General features: G+C 51.2%; 3 protein-coding genes across 3 annotated transcripts in view; all 3 read right to left on the bottom strand.

Moving 5' to 3' along the window:
• The window catches only part of BO86DRAFT_162253 (uncharacterized protein), a 3,392-nt gene extending 1,019 nt beyond the window's left edge, over positions 1-2,373 (bottom strand). The window contains exons 1-2 of the mRNA XM_025666423.1: positions 2,067-2,373; positions 1-2,006 (exon numbers count right to left, since the gene is read on the bottom strand). The exon at positions 1-2,006 is cut by the window's left edge and continues 1,019 nt beyond it. Of these exons, the coding sequence (XP_025531531.1) occupies positions 1-2,006; positions 2,067-2,284 (2,224 nt within the window). The 5' untranslated portion in view covers positions 2,285-2,373. The remainder of the gene's footprint in view (positions 2,007-2,066) is intronic.
• A 724-nt stretch (positions 2,374-3,097) lies between these two features.
• Positions 3,098-5,481, bottom strand: BO86DRAFT_162218 (FAD binding domain protein). Its single transcript, XM_025666422.1, has 3 exons — positions 5,309-5,481; positions 3,248-5,184; positions 3,098-3,187 (listed from the first exon to the last, which is right to left on the bottom strand). The coding sequence occupies exons 1-3, from the start codon at positions 5,310-5,312 to the stop codon at positions 3,176-3,178; spliced, it is 1,953 nt and encodes a 650-aa protein (XP_025531530.1). The 5' UTR covers positions 5,313-5,481; the 3' UTR covers positions 3,098-3,175.
• Positions 5,482-9,905: 4,424 nt separating this feature from the next.
• On the bottom strand, positions 9,906-11,920 carry BO86DRAFT_415910 (glycoside hydrolase family 47 protein; the record flags this gene model as incomplete). Its single annotated transcript, XM_025674939.1, has 4 exons — positions 9,906-9,951; positions 10,005-10,262; positions 10,313-11,110; positions 11,208-11,920. 4 exons carry the CDS (start codon positions 11,918-11,920, stop codon positions 9,906-9,908), a joined length of 1,815 nt encoding a protein of 604 aa, XP_025531529.1.
• Positions 11,921-12,715: the final 795 nt, after the last annotated feature.

Genomic DNA, 12,715 nt, shown 5'->3' with positions numbered 1-12,715 from the left:
TAGAGCCGGCAGAAGAGCTGTTGCCAGAGCTAGAGTCGGAGCTAGAGCCGGCAGAAGAGCCATTGCCAGAGCTAGAGCCAGCAGAGCCGGAGGTAAAGCCAGCAGAAGAGCCATTGCCAGAGCTAGAGCCAGCAGAGCTACTACCAGAGGTGGCGCTGGAGCCGGAGCCGGCAGAAGAGCTGTTGCCAGAGGTGGAACTGGATACAGAGCCGGCAGAAGAGCCATTGCCAGAGCTAGAGCCGAAGCCGATTCCAGCAGAAGAACCAGTAGAGGAATCAGGGCCTGAGCCGGCATGGGAACCACCAGAGTTGCTAGTGACAGTGCCAGAAGAAACACCCGAATCGGAGCCAGAATTGGAGCCAGAAATAGAGCCCGAGCCTGAAACAACGCCGGACCCAGATGAGGAGCCAGAGGCCGCACTGGAGCCAGAAGTCGACCCAACGCTGGCCGTCGGAAGGGCTGTGGCTGTCGAGACACCACTAATGCCGTGGGCCGTTGCAGAAGCAGTCACGGGGCACACAGTCGTTGAGACGACCAAAGTCTCGGTAGTAACAAAAGTGCTCTTTGCGGAAGCGGGGCAGTTAGGGACGGTGGAAGGGCACGCCGTGATGGTTGCAGTACGAGTACTGAAGACAGTAGAGGTAGTGCTTTGGCCCTCTTCACCGCCTGGCAGACCAGTATTAGATCCTCCTGTAAGCGAGGGACCAGTGGTAGGTTGAGCCTGGGTCATTGTGACAGGGCAGATAGTTGTAGAGACCACCAGAGTCTCGGTTGTCACAAAAGTACTCTTTGCAGAGGCAGGACAGTCCGTCACACTCGATGGGCAAGCGGTGATGGTTGCAGTGCGAGTGCTGAGAATGGTTGATGTAGTGCTTCCGCCCTCCGTTCCGCTCGAGTCGCCCTGGCCAGAAGTTCCAGTGATTGTCACGATAGCAGGTGGCTGAGTTTGGGATGCTCTTGTGGAGCAGATTGTCTCCGAGACGGTCATAGTCTCGGTGACGTAAGTTGTTCTTCTTGTGGAGGGAGCACCAGAAGCGATGACACCGCTGCTGGAGGAGGCAAGTGGCGCGGCGGAAGAGGCTGCAATAACAGCAACGGAGGAAGAAGAAAAGACTGGAGACGCCGAGGAGACTGGGGAAATAACGGCCACAGAGCTGGGTGCAGAAATAGCAGTCTGAGAGCTCAAAGCAGACACAGGGGCTGAAGAAACAGACAGAGTCACTGCTCCGCTTGAAGAAGGAACAAAGACTGCGATGGTCGAGAAAGGAGAGACGGCGAGGGTAGAAGGACGTTGAGTCAGAGAGCTGACGACGGCAGATGAAGAGCTGATTCTCGAAACAACAGCACCAGATGTAGCAGCAACGCTGGGCGAAGTAGCAACGCTGGACGGTGCAACAGCGCTGGCGGAAGATGCAGTGCTAAGAGAAGGTACAATCACTGAGACCTGCGAGGAAGGTGTGCGGCTGCTGGTAATCACCACTGGTGTCACAGCCGATGGCGTGGGGGAAGTAACCATCGACGATGAAAGCACAGACGGAGATGACACTTGCAAGGAGGATGTCTGAATTGCAGTGGTGGTTGGAATCACGGTGGATGTTGGGGCTTGCGTAGGGGTAAGCGTGATGGTCTGGGTCGAACAGGAGGTGACCGCAGGTCCAACAAATTGTACGTTGTCCAAATCGATAGCGGCTCCAGTATACAGGGTGGTGCCGGTACAATAGCCATAGATCTCAAATGTGTGTGTTCCGGCGGTGGTGGGAGTATAGCTGAACGAAAGAGTATCCCAACCAACGGTGCTTGAAGAGACAGACTGGGTGGCACTCCCGAGGAGGCCGGCTGTGGTGAACGAGTCCATGTACGCCTTGATGTAACAAGTCATGCTGGCGTGAGCGCTAGTCGGCTTGATGCGATATTGGAATGATCCGGTATACTGGCCATTCGTAATGAACGTGCTACTTCTCTGGTATAGTAGGACAGTCACCGATGTGCTGGTCGCGCTCGTCTCACTATCACAGTGTTAGCATGCAACCAAGCGTTAAAGATCCTCAAGAACCGTCGTTACTCACACATATGAAGAGCCGTCGGCTGCATCGCCCGAGACAACATTGCCAGAGGTTCCCGAGGCAAATCCCCAGCCGGTGATACCACTTTCAAATGACGGGTTCGAAAAGGGATTGGGCGTTGATGTCGCGCATGTCACCACCTCGGTCTCTTCAGCGGACGCACCGGGAAGAAAGGAGCGCGAAAGCAACAGAAGCGAAACGAGAGACGGTAAGCGAGGCATCGTGAAAAGCGAGTGTGTATCTGAACAAGAAAGAAAACGAAGCAGAAAGGACCGTCGGTCGGCTCGTCCACCTGACAGGTGAAGTCAGAGGGGACAGCAAACAGAAGAACGAGAGACCGGTGAAGAGAAAGAAGGAGGGAGTGATTAGATCAGGGAATGAATAGACGGCTTTTAAGAGATGAAGCCGGCGAAAGGTCCAAATCCATCCCATCGCCGTCGTCCTAAGCTAGGCCGTTTAAGCCTCTATTATACGAGAGCTGAAAATAGCCAGGCAAGAAAGGCCGAGCTGCGGCTGAAGATGATTGAGCGGTTCAGGGGATTCAGTCGATTCAGTCGATTCAGTCATGGTGGCCAAAAAGCCTCTTGCATAGTCCCGGACGCTAATCTCCACATTCAACAGATTGTAGACATCTTAGCCGAGATAGCTTGTGGCTAGACTGCAGCTGAGAGCTTGGGGAGCCTGAAAGTCTCTCGATCTGGAAGAAAAAAGTGGGACAACCTTTCCTTAGCGTCCCTTTTCAGGGACAAATCTGGCGAGCAAAGACTTATTCCATGATTTGTGTGGGTTTGTGGATATGTGGGAATTTGGGAAATGGGAAAGATATCTTGACTCGCGGTCATGTGCTCCTTTCAGCACTACCGATTACACTAAGCAATGAAATGTGCATTAGGTATGTGCTACCAACTAATTCTATGTTTAGTTCCATGATGACAGACATTCCGGATCAACCGTGAACAGATGTTTTAAGCAAAGCCCACCCCGCTAAAGCAACATTATAACAGAGATATCCAAGATAGAACAAACACAAAAACAAAACAGCGCAGTACACATGTGCGCATATATGAACATGTGTTACGGCTGGATTCAATCTAGCCCACGACTTCAGGACATTACCAGGTTTCCTGCTTTGAGATTAGCATCCATGGATCCAGTAACCAGACCTTGAGAATGAGAGAACTTACGGCAATGTACTGTCCGGCTTCCTTCTTGTTCGCCCAGAACTGTTTTGCTTCCTCCATGTTCAAGTTGCCCTTGGCCATGGCAACATCGACCAGCGCGTCTTCAACGCCCTCGCCCATACCCTTACCGCTACCGCAGACGAAGACTCGGCCGTCCAGGGCATTGATGACAAACCAGACCAAATCAGCTTGATGGCGCACCTCTTCCTGGACATACTTGCTCTCACCACGGCGGCTTTGAACTACCGTGCGCACCTTCTCCTCATCAACGCCCCATTCGCCACGGTAAAGCTCGTCCAAAAGGGAGTCACGGACGCCTTGCAGGACCCAGACCTTGTTCGCGCAGTTGGCCGACTGGAGGCGTCGCTGTACGAAGCCGCGGAAGGGAGCGATGCCAACACCGGCACCGATCAAGAGCATAGGGCCGTCGGAAGTGAATTGCTTGGCCAGTGGGTTGGCCATCAAGCCTCGGAACATAGGAACATGAATATCAAGAGTGGAAGGGTCAATACCCTTCTTCTCCGCTTCGATCACTTGGCGTGCGAGCTGCTCGAGGAATCCTGACCCAACGCCCGTGCGCATACCCCCCTTCCAATCGTCTGACTCGGCAACAGTCACCGCTACTTCGACCAAACGACGAGTTTGAGTACCCTTTTCCTTGCATGAGAGAAGGGGGTCTTGAGAAAGGGAGTAGAACCTGGGCATCAGAGTGTTCAAGACAGAGAGAAGGTGATCCAAGGGGGGTTGAGATGAGGGGAAAGCGTGCAACAACTGAGAGACGCTGATGTGCGAGCTAGTCCGCAGGTCACAGAAGGCACCTTGTCCCTGAGCGGAGGCGAGGAACGACAGGATCTTCTTTTCATTTGGTTCACTGGCATACTCGGCGAGCAGTCGGAATAGACCCTTGGTGGGTGCATAGCTCTGAATGTCGGAGCACCAGTTCAGTAATTCCCGCCGGGTGGTGATTAACTCCCGGGGTTGATCGTCACCCCAAATCGTGGGCCACCGACCCTTCGAGGTGCGCACGGTGATCTTCTTGTCACGAATCGACTTGGGCACACCCAGAAGGTTGAAAATATCATCGACCTCCTCGTCCTTGTTCTTGGGGCATACTCCAATGGCGCCACCCACGACGAAATCGACGCTACCACTCTCGGCAGGGTAGTCCGTTACGTCGATGTCAAAATGATATGTACGCTTTTCGGCACCAGACTTGGTCAATTCCCGGGCATGGTGCAAAGGCGCACGGAAGACGTCATACGGAGGATGAGGCTGGACAAAAGGAGGTGGGTGGTTTGCAGAACCCAGTTGCAAATCCACTGCCGATTTCGGAATTGCAGAGAAAGAGACCGTTTTCTCTGGTAGAGGCACGAGGTTTGTCAATTCGCTGTCCAAGGTGAGGTAAGCGACATTGAGCTTGAGGCTCTCATAGGCCTTGTTGTCCGGAGGAGTCACGACGTTCGCTCCAACCGATGGTGTAGGAATGTTGACTAATGGCTGGCTGCGACAGCAACCACCACCACAGCACAGAGGCTGAAGCTTTTGAGTACCAGCGACGCCAACATTCTCCAAGATTCTTCTCATATCCTCCGAATTCTGGGAGATCAGAACGGTGGAGGCTCGACGGGTCTTCTCGGAACCATCTTCGACGGAGGATTTCTTCAAGGATTCTTCCGCATCAGACGAGATTTCTGTGTCGGGCGTCTGGGCAGGCGATGGTGATTCGGAACCGGTGGACTCGGTATCGCGCAAAGATGGTGACGAGATACTGAAATTGATATCGGTTACAGACAGTGCCCGAACTCCACGAGGTTCTTCAGGAACAGGGTTATCGGGGTGAGATGTCGAGGACAATGGGATGCTCTTGTGGTCCCCATTGAAGGCAAGGGGAGGCTGTGGCGTCGCCAGCCTTGACGAAGGCGGCTGAGGTACGGCGTGAACTACATACACGAAAACATGTCAGTCATTGAGTTAGAAAATAGGCCGTGGTCATTGACCGCAAGAGCCGGTGGCCTAGGGATACCCCGACGGAGGAATGGAAGGGGGGGGGAAAGGATAATTTACCCATTATGTCTCTGTAAAGCAATGTATAGAGCGAGAGAATTGCCCGCCGATTCTGAGCGTGTGAAGATAATAAAACAAAGCGCAGAAAGAGACGATGTTGGACGGATTGAAGGATCGAGCAGACGTAATTGTTGGTCGACAGTGGAATGAAAAAGAAAGCGAACCCAACGAAAAGGGATGAGCAAAGGTAGTGGCAATTGAAGACGGTCTACACTAGACCAGTGGACACCATAAAGCGAGTGGGCATTAAGATAAGGACGAACGATGCAGGGAGCAGATCGGAAATGAAAGAAGTCCCGGAGGATCAGAGCGATGCTGTTTTAGGGAGGTGGAAGGAGGCGAATGAGCGAATATACAGTACTTTACAGTACTATAATAATGATGTGCCTGGGGCAAGACGGCGCCGGGAGGACGGTTCCGAATGCGCTAGGGTCTGTACGTGTCAGAAAAGGATTCTCCCGGTTTGTATGGGATCGTTCATCCAGGGAACATGAAACAACTGGATGATGGTATTGAGATTTTGAGACAACAAGAGTAGTCAAGGGAGGAAGGGGAATTATGGGAGGGGGGAAAAGAGAAAAGAAACCGATGAGATAGGGCACGTGCGGAAGCTACCAGTGACGGATTCAAATAGGGGAGAAGAATGCGAGGCGAAAAATCGTAGCGAACAATTATTCAAGAATGAAAGCATGACTTTTTTTGGTTGCCACTCGGTGAGGAAATGTCTCGTACAGGTTCCATCCATCGATACCCGGTTCCAGTATCTCTCCACGGTATGTAACAATACCCGTCCACTTCCAGCGACCGTTCGGGAACGTTTATCCCACAAGTAACCCACAACACCAGGGCGTCAATTCCCATCCGGAGGGTCTTTGCAAAGCCAGAGCGTCCGATAGGCTTGTTCAGTCGATTCTACAAGTCTATAAGAACATTATCATTCGCTACTGTGCCAAGCGATCGGGTGCTTCGAGCGAACGGACCCCTCCCAGTCTCTCCGCGGGGTAAGTCTGGATCTGCAGCTAGCGGGTTATTTAACTCGAGTCGGTAGGAAATGGGAGGCAAATGAATGGAAAAGCTATCCCGAGTGGGAGGCACGGAATCTGCAACTCCAGTAGACCTCTCGTGTTGATATCATAGTACGTCCAGGCCATCATCAGTGTCAAACATCATACACAGCTCCTGAATGCTGTACTGTGCTGGATAGCATGATCCGAGATGGATTCATCCGGTGGCCTGACAACGGCAATGAGACGGTAAGTAACAACCGCACCAGCAGCCGAGTTACGTTACCGATCTAATCTGATCCGGGTGCGGCCTCTTCCTCGGCTAACACACAACTTTTCCTTGCCAGCTGAACGCTTGGCGATGGTGATGTCGACCAAGAGGAGTACAGAGTACAGTACATACATCTCAAAAATCAGCTCTTGCCGTCAGCGTCTAGTGGCGAGAATATTCTACAGCAGACAATAGTTAGTGGGGGGATTGCAATGATCAGCAGTGCTTCCGCGAGGTAATGTGTACGTATTTTCGTTGTGTAGCCAGGGTGTCTTGTTCCGGATCAGATAAGTGATGACGGGACTTTCTGCTCCGTGTTCATCCCACTGCCCTCTCGTCGCCGTCAAAATGGCCGCTTCAATCATTTCTGGCATGCTTAGAAACAGGTTGAGTCTAGCTTCTTAACCACCCCTTACACGAGGTACATCATCCTGCCTACCAGATGCAAAAATGTCGGGACTTCGTTGACGAGAACCGGAACTGGCGGTTGACCTGCTCGGGTTGTGTAACTCATGTGACAGGTCTGGTAATGAAACCGTGTGGGGCCCGTCCGACATCGGCCGACCGGTTGTTTCCGTATCAATCAAATCAATCAATCAGATAGCCGTGGTAGCGCATGTCTCCTCCCCAACGGGCTCCATTTCTCCTGGAGAAGGTCATCAGGGGCACAGCGACCATTTGACTTCGCGTTCAATCTCCTCGCGGGCAGCCGCGTACCCCATAAGATCACAAACCCCCAGCGTGCCCACATCCCGTTCTCGAAATATTCTAGCAAGGCACCAGCCGTGCCAAACAGGTTCTGGAAGCCAACCGCGAATTTCCATGGCAGCAGCTCCATTGAGTCGATCAGGGGCTGCTGATCCGACTGCAGGGGGGTGACTAGGCTTCACGGTTGAAAGGAGGTAATTTTTTTGGATTGATGTACCGCGCATAGCCGTCCTTCGCACTCTGTGGTAATTTTGCAATCGTTGACTCGGCTCAATGCACAGCAAAATCAGGACGAGAGGCAGCGTGTCCAAGTATATCCGGTCAAAGAACGCGTCAAAATTGCGCCATAGAGACGGTCTCCAGCTTGCCAGGCTAAAACAGACTAAAATCGGCTCATTGTGAACCACTTCTTATCTGATCTTGCTGAAACCCGATTGTGCGGAGCAAGAGTGTAATAAAGACGCGAATTAAATTGGGGCTGGGCTCCTTTCGAATCTAGGAGACTGTCTAGACCGTCGCTCCTTCCGTTTAGCGGTACGCGGTACCTCACCTAGAAGTACTTTACTCACTCAGAATAAGTCCGAGTAGACAAGACCTGTTTGGACAGCTAGTCCCAGGAACTTTGGAATGTCATTTCTTGGTCCAGTATTTCATTCGCTGTATACATCCCTGTAATTCAAGACCTGAGGCCACCTTAGATACCACCAAGGAAGTGCTGTCAATGCCGCTTTCAGATTGGCAGGCTGAGCATGCACTACTAACTGGCGGCGGCATCCGACAGGGACAATCGGTAACCAAGTCGCCCCCTTTCTCCCTTCCAAACGTCACCAGTAAAGATAAGACGACGTCAAGTTGTGTCAACCCCGCAGAGAAAGGACTGCTGCTCCTTCGCCACAGCTGCCTTAGTCCACTTCCTCTCGGTTGGCATCATAATGACACTTGTGACTGATGCTGTATCCTGCACCGAATCGGGTAAGTACCGAACCAGACCAATTGACGTAACATGAAACTATTCCCGGCCTTCACGCGACCTGGCGACGCTAGCCCGGAGAGCCAATTCTGCGACATATGGTGGGAGAGATCGATGCCCAACGGACCCGTTATCGCATACGGGCCACAGGCTGGGTTGGGGTGGGATGGATGGATATGTGTTGTCCTCAGCCCTAGCCGGAGTTTCTCCGCGGGTTCCAAACCCCCCCAAATGATGCGGGGTGTGGAATCTGATTTCTAATGACAGGCCCCATGATTCGTTGGCCAGATAGTGTGGACTCATCAGGTTTGCGCTCCCTTCTGTTGCGCATCAGGATTTCGCGGCATGATGTCCGTCGTCACAGATACTACTACAACCATGCGTTTGTCCGAGGCACTTCTCTTTGAACTGGACCTCTGATCACAAGCCTGGGAGGATTATCCAAAGATAAGTATATTCCAGGTTATGGCCATAATGATGCAAGGATCATTATGGCCACACACACAGACACAAGGAACGGAGCCATCCATCCCTGTCCTATATCGGAGCGATTTGGTCAAGAGCCAACCGCTACATAAGACATCCCTTCTCTGCCGTTAGCCTACCTCCCCTGTGCGTAGTCACGGCATTATTATATGAACCACCATGATAAACAAGAAAGGGAGGAACAACTAGCGCACTCGACAGACATAAGACTCTCTAGAATGGCCAGGTTGACTGTACCAACCAGTGTAGCTTTTTTTCTCTCTTAAGCCATTGTATTGACGTGTGTATGACGCCTGGGGTCGTCAGAATCATAGGATATACAAATAAACATGCAAATATGTACCTAAGTAATTTTATAACTCTTTTAAAATATTGCAACTTTCCTCTATGACCTAATAAATTTATCAAAATATCATCTGTATTCGATACATTGACCTATGATTCCCAACAACTCGGATGGTACCGGCTGCTACAAGCTACGCTACGTCTTGCTGTTCTTCTGTAAAGACCCAAACCAGCTACAGTGGGCAAATTTGCGTTCCTTTTTTCTTGCGGAGTGTACCTGCATTCGAGGCACGGAACGGATTGAAGGTTGTGATTGTGTCTTACCATTCATGTCGAATTGCTTTCATGCAATACAGAACTACAAGTGAATCTGGACGTCCTGTTGCTTGTGCTAGGTCGCTGTCTTAGTTGAAGCCACCCGTGCATTTGACGGAGACCCCGATTGTTTCGGTGTCGCCAAGATTTGTAGGAATACAAGCCTGCTACGACCCACATTGACATAGCTGCGCGGACGTGCTATGGCCGAAAGCAAACGATTCATCGATCAACAGTGAATGATGGACAGAGGAAAGTATGTCGGATCTCAACGCTATGACTGACGAGCAGAGATGATTTCATAAGTGGAGGGAAGAGAAGACAATAGTTCGAAACGGGTACTTGGACCCGATACAGTCCATACGGTGACCTAGGATTGACTTGCTGCTCTTGACGAGGACGCGTAGGCCGGAGGCTTTATATCAAATTGGAGGACCTAGTCTATGTACAAAAGGGATTGGGTCTGTTTAAAGAGACCAAAGAATGATTAACGCCTCACCGATGCAAATTCTTTCACGCTAATCTCAGCATGTAAACGAGAAAATTGGATATCGGCCTTCACGATCGAATAGAAGGGCGCCTGAATGGATGCGCCTCGGTGTTCCTGGATTCGGGTCAGCGTCGAGAATGTGAAGTGACAGTTGTTGCAGCACCTACAAGACGTAATCATCCAGATTTACAACATTCGGCTCGGAGAAAATGAGGTAGAAGTACTTCAGGGTTTCCGCTAGCCAGAAACTCTCCATGTAATCCAGCTGTGGCGACTCAGGATCGCGCACATCGGCGATTGCGGCGTGGGCAAAGTGAGTCCAAGTCATCTTCTCGATATTCTTAAACATTCGCCATGCAGCATCCTGCAGTTTCGTATCGCCGGTAATACGGTACAGTATGAACACAGATTCGATAGCCTCTGGTCTTTGAACAATGTCAGCGCACGAGTATGCCAGCAGAAAGAGCAAACTAACCTGAGGTGATACTTCGGGTCTGGAATATCAACAACTCCTGGCGGCAGCCCGTATGTCTCAATCAATGATTCAGCCTGCTTGATGTGATTCTCCGAGCTGGACTTCTTCGCCAAGCGGTGCCGCACGTCCTGATACCACTTGTTTTCGTCCCACTTGCAATCATTCGGGTCACGACATGCGCTCAGATGGAGTATCTCTGGCATGATGCCAGTAGGCATGATATCGTATGCCCAGATGCATCCATCGGCCAACTTCCGCGCGATTGAAAGTTCTTCAGGACGGTCGAATACTTTGGCCCCAATGCCAACAGTACCACCCAAAAAGCACTTCAGATGTTCCCATTGTGGATCCAGCCTTTCCCTGCTGGGGGAGATCACATTGGCCTGGACGTTCCCAGCAAAAAGAATGTCTCGGTTGTCCTTCGTCATTGGGCGGAAGAGGAGACGGCTCTTGAGAGCTTTCATGAACGAGTCGTACATTCTGCGATATTGATTCGTTTGGGCTCCAAGCAGCATATGCTCCTTCGGGAGGTACTCGTACGTCGAGTCAGCCATCCCTCCGATTGTAAATCGAGGGTCACTGAATTCCATATCTTGTGCATTCACCATCATAGGCCACAGGCCTGGCAGTTTTGTAAGTCCCTGATTCTCTTCAAAAAAGTCCGTAATCCTTTGAATGGCATCAAAGTACTTAGGATCCTTGGTCAGCTGAGACATTCTGGTGAATTCCAGACTGAGCGATCCAAGTTCAGCAAGAATAGTTTGTTTACCGGGCATAATGCCGTGACCTTCTGCAGATCTAGAGGCCGGTCAGCACCTGCTTTTATTATACGGATACAACGCCTCGGACAGCGCAATTCGTCTCGTCATCTTGGTTGAACGTATGTCTGCCTTACCTGGTCCATTCCCATCTGGATTGCGGCATCCTGTTACGGGTGTCGAACGATCCATATATCATGTCCGCAATCTCGGTGGCTTTCTTAAGCAAGATCGGGTATTTGCCGTCGGTGAGATCATAGGCACCCAGGAACCCGCCCAGGTAGCGAATGTTGGTCTCAAAGATATTGATCTGCAGAGCATGCGTTGTCGAGAAATCGATGCGGTCGAGAGCTTCCAGCGCTTCTTCAAACTCTTTTGTCATGCCCATGATGACCAGAGAATCAAGGGAATCAACCAGCGTAGCCGCCCATCCAGCAAACGTCTCGCGATGGCGCCCGCTAAGAGGGGATAGCTCGTCCCGTAGCCAGGCATTGTCTCTGTATCCTTTCCACGCATGTTGGAACGCCTTCTTCACGGCGTTCTGTCTCTTCCTCCTCCTCCATCCAGCAACCCACGACTCTCTTGGAAACTCATACTGAATCTTAGGTATAGCGGATGGTACTGCAGTAGGAAGAGGGATATATTCCTCAATCGGATGGTGTTCAGATTGTTTAGTCCAATGGATTCGATCACCAACTGAGGATGCTGAAGTCGAGGTGGGTTGGTGCGCATTGTCATGGGTATGTGAATGCGGTCTCTTTGCGCCAGGCGGTAGATTAGAGAACAGACTGTAGGTGAGGCAGATGAGAATCACAGTGGGAAGGAGATAGCTTCTCCGTGAAAATATCATGGTGGTTGGTTTATTATATGAAATAATGGCAAAAATGGACAGAGAATTGATTGAGAGAGAGGACAGCCGTTCAAGCTACGGCCAAAAGTTATAATATAGAAATAAGTTCAAGCATCGAGAGGAGGCTCGATACCAGACTCAGTCTGAAGTCACCCCGGGCTTGGGATTCCGAGACCAGTACAAAAAAGCGAACGAATTGGGGGAGGTTCCAAGGTTCGCGAGACCCTTGGAAAACAGGTGTTGTCTAGGAGAATATGAATGAGAAAAAGACATATGGCCCGTATATAGCCGTCAGGGATCAATCACCCCTGGCTGTAGGGGGAGCTCGAGGACCTTTCCTGCTACTTCAGGTTAAGGCTAGCTCAGAAGCATCAGTATCATTGGTAATTCCAGCATCTTAGGTGGAATGTTGTATCAGACGGGTCAATTGCACTGTCAAACAGCCAGTAATGTGTGGCATGCTGATCGCAAAGAGGAGACAAACCGCATCAGAGTGGCTCAGAAAGCTAACAGAGCTTACCACAGTAAGTAAGAGACGAGCAAGGAAAACAAGCACCGCGGCGGGAGGATCTGCCCATTGCGTAAGCTGGTGGCGCTTTCGACCCTGGCTGGCCGCGGGGCCTTGGATCCCAGGGAAATGAAAATGGATTAGTGAGACTCAGATTGGTAGGATTTTCTATTCTTAACCTTTGACATATCCCGTGGGAAACGGCCCCTGGAGAGAGAGAGGGGGCGGAAGGGTCTCAGGCTCTGCTCTGAGCCTCTATTATGGAACAGTAACCCGCGTCTTGGCAG

This window comes from Aspergillus japonicus (assembly GCF_003184785.1).
Source record: "Aspergillus japonicus CBS 114.51 unplaced genomic scaffold BO86scaffold_5, whole genome shotgun sequence".
NCBI lineage: Eukaryota > Fungi > Ascomycota > Eurotiomycetes > Eurotiales > Aspergillaceae > Aspergillus > Aspergillus japonicus.
The sequence above is the reverse complement of the archived record's forward strand: the minus strand, read 5'-3'. Positions and strand labels throughout refer to the sequence as shown.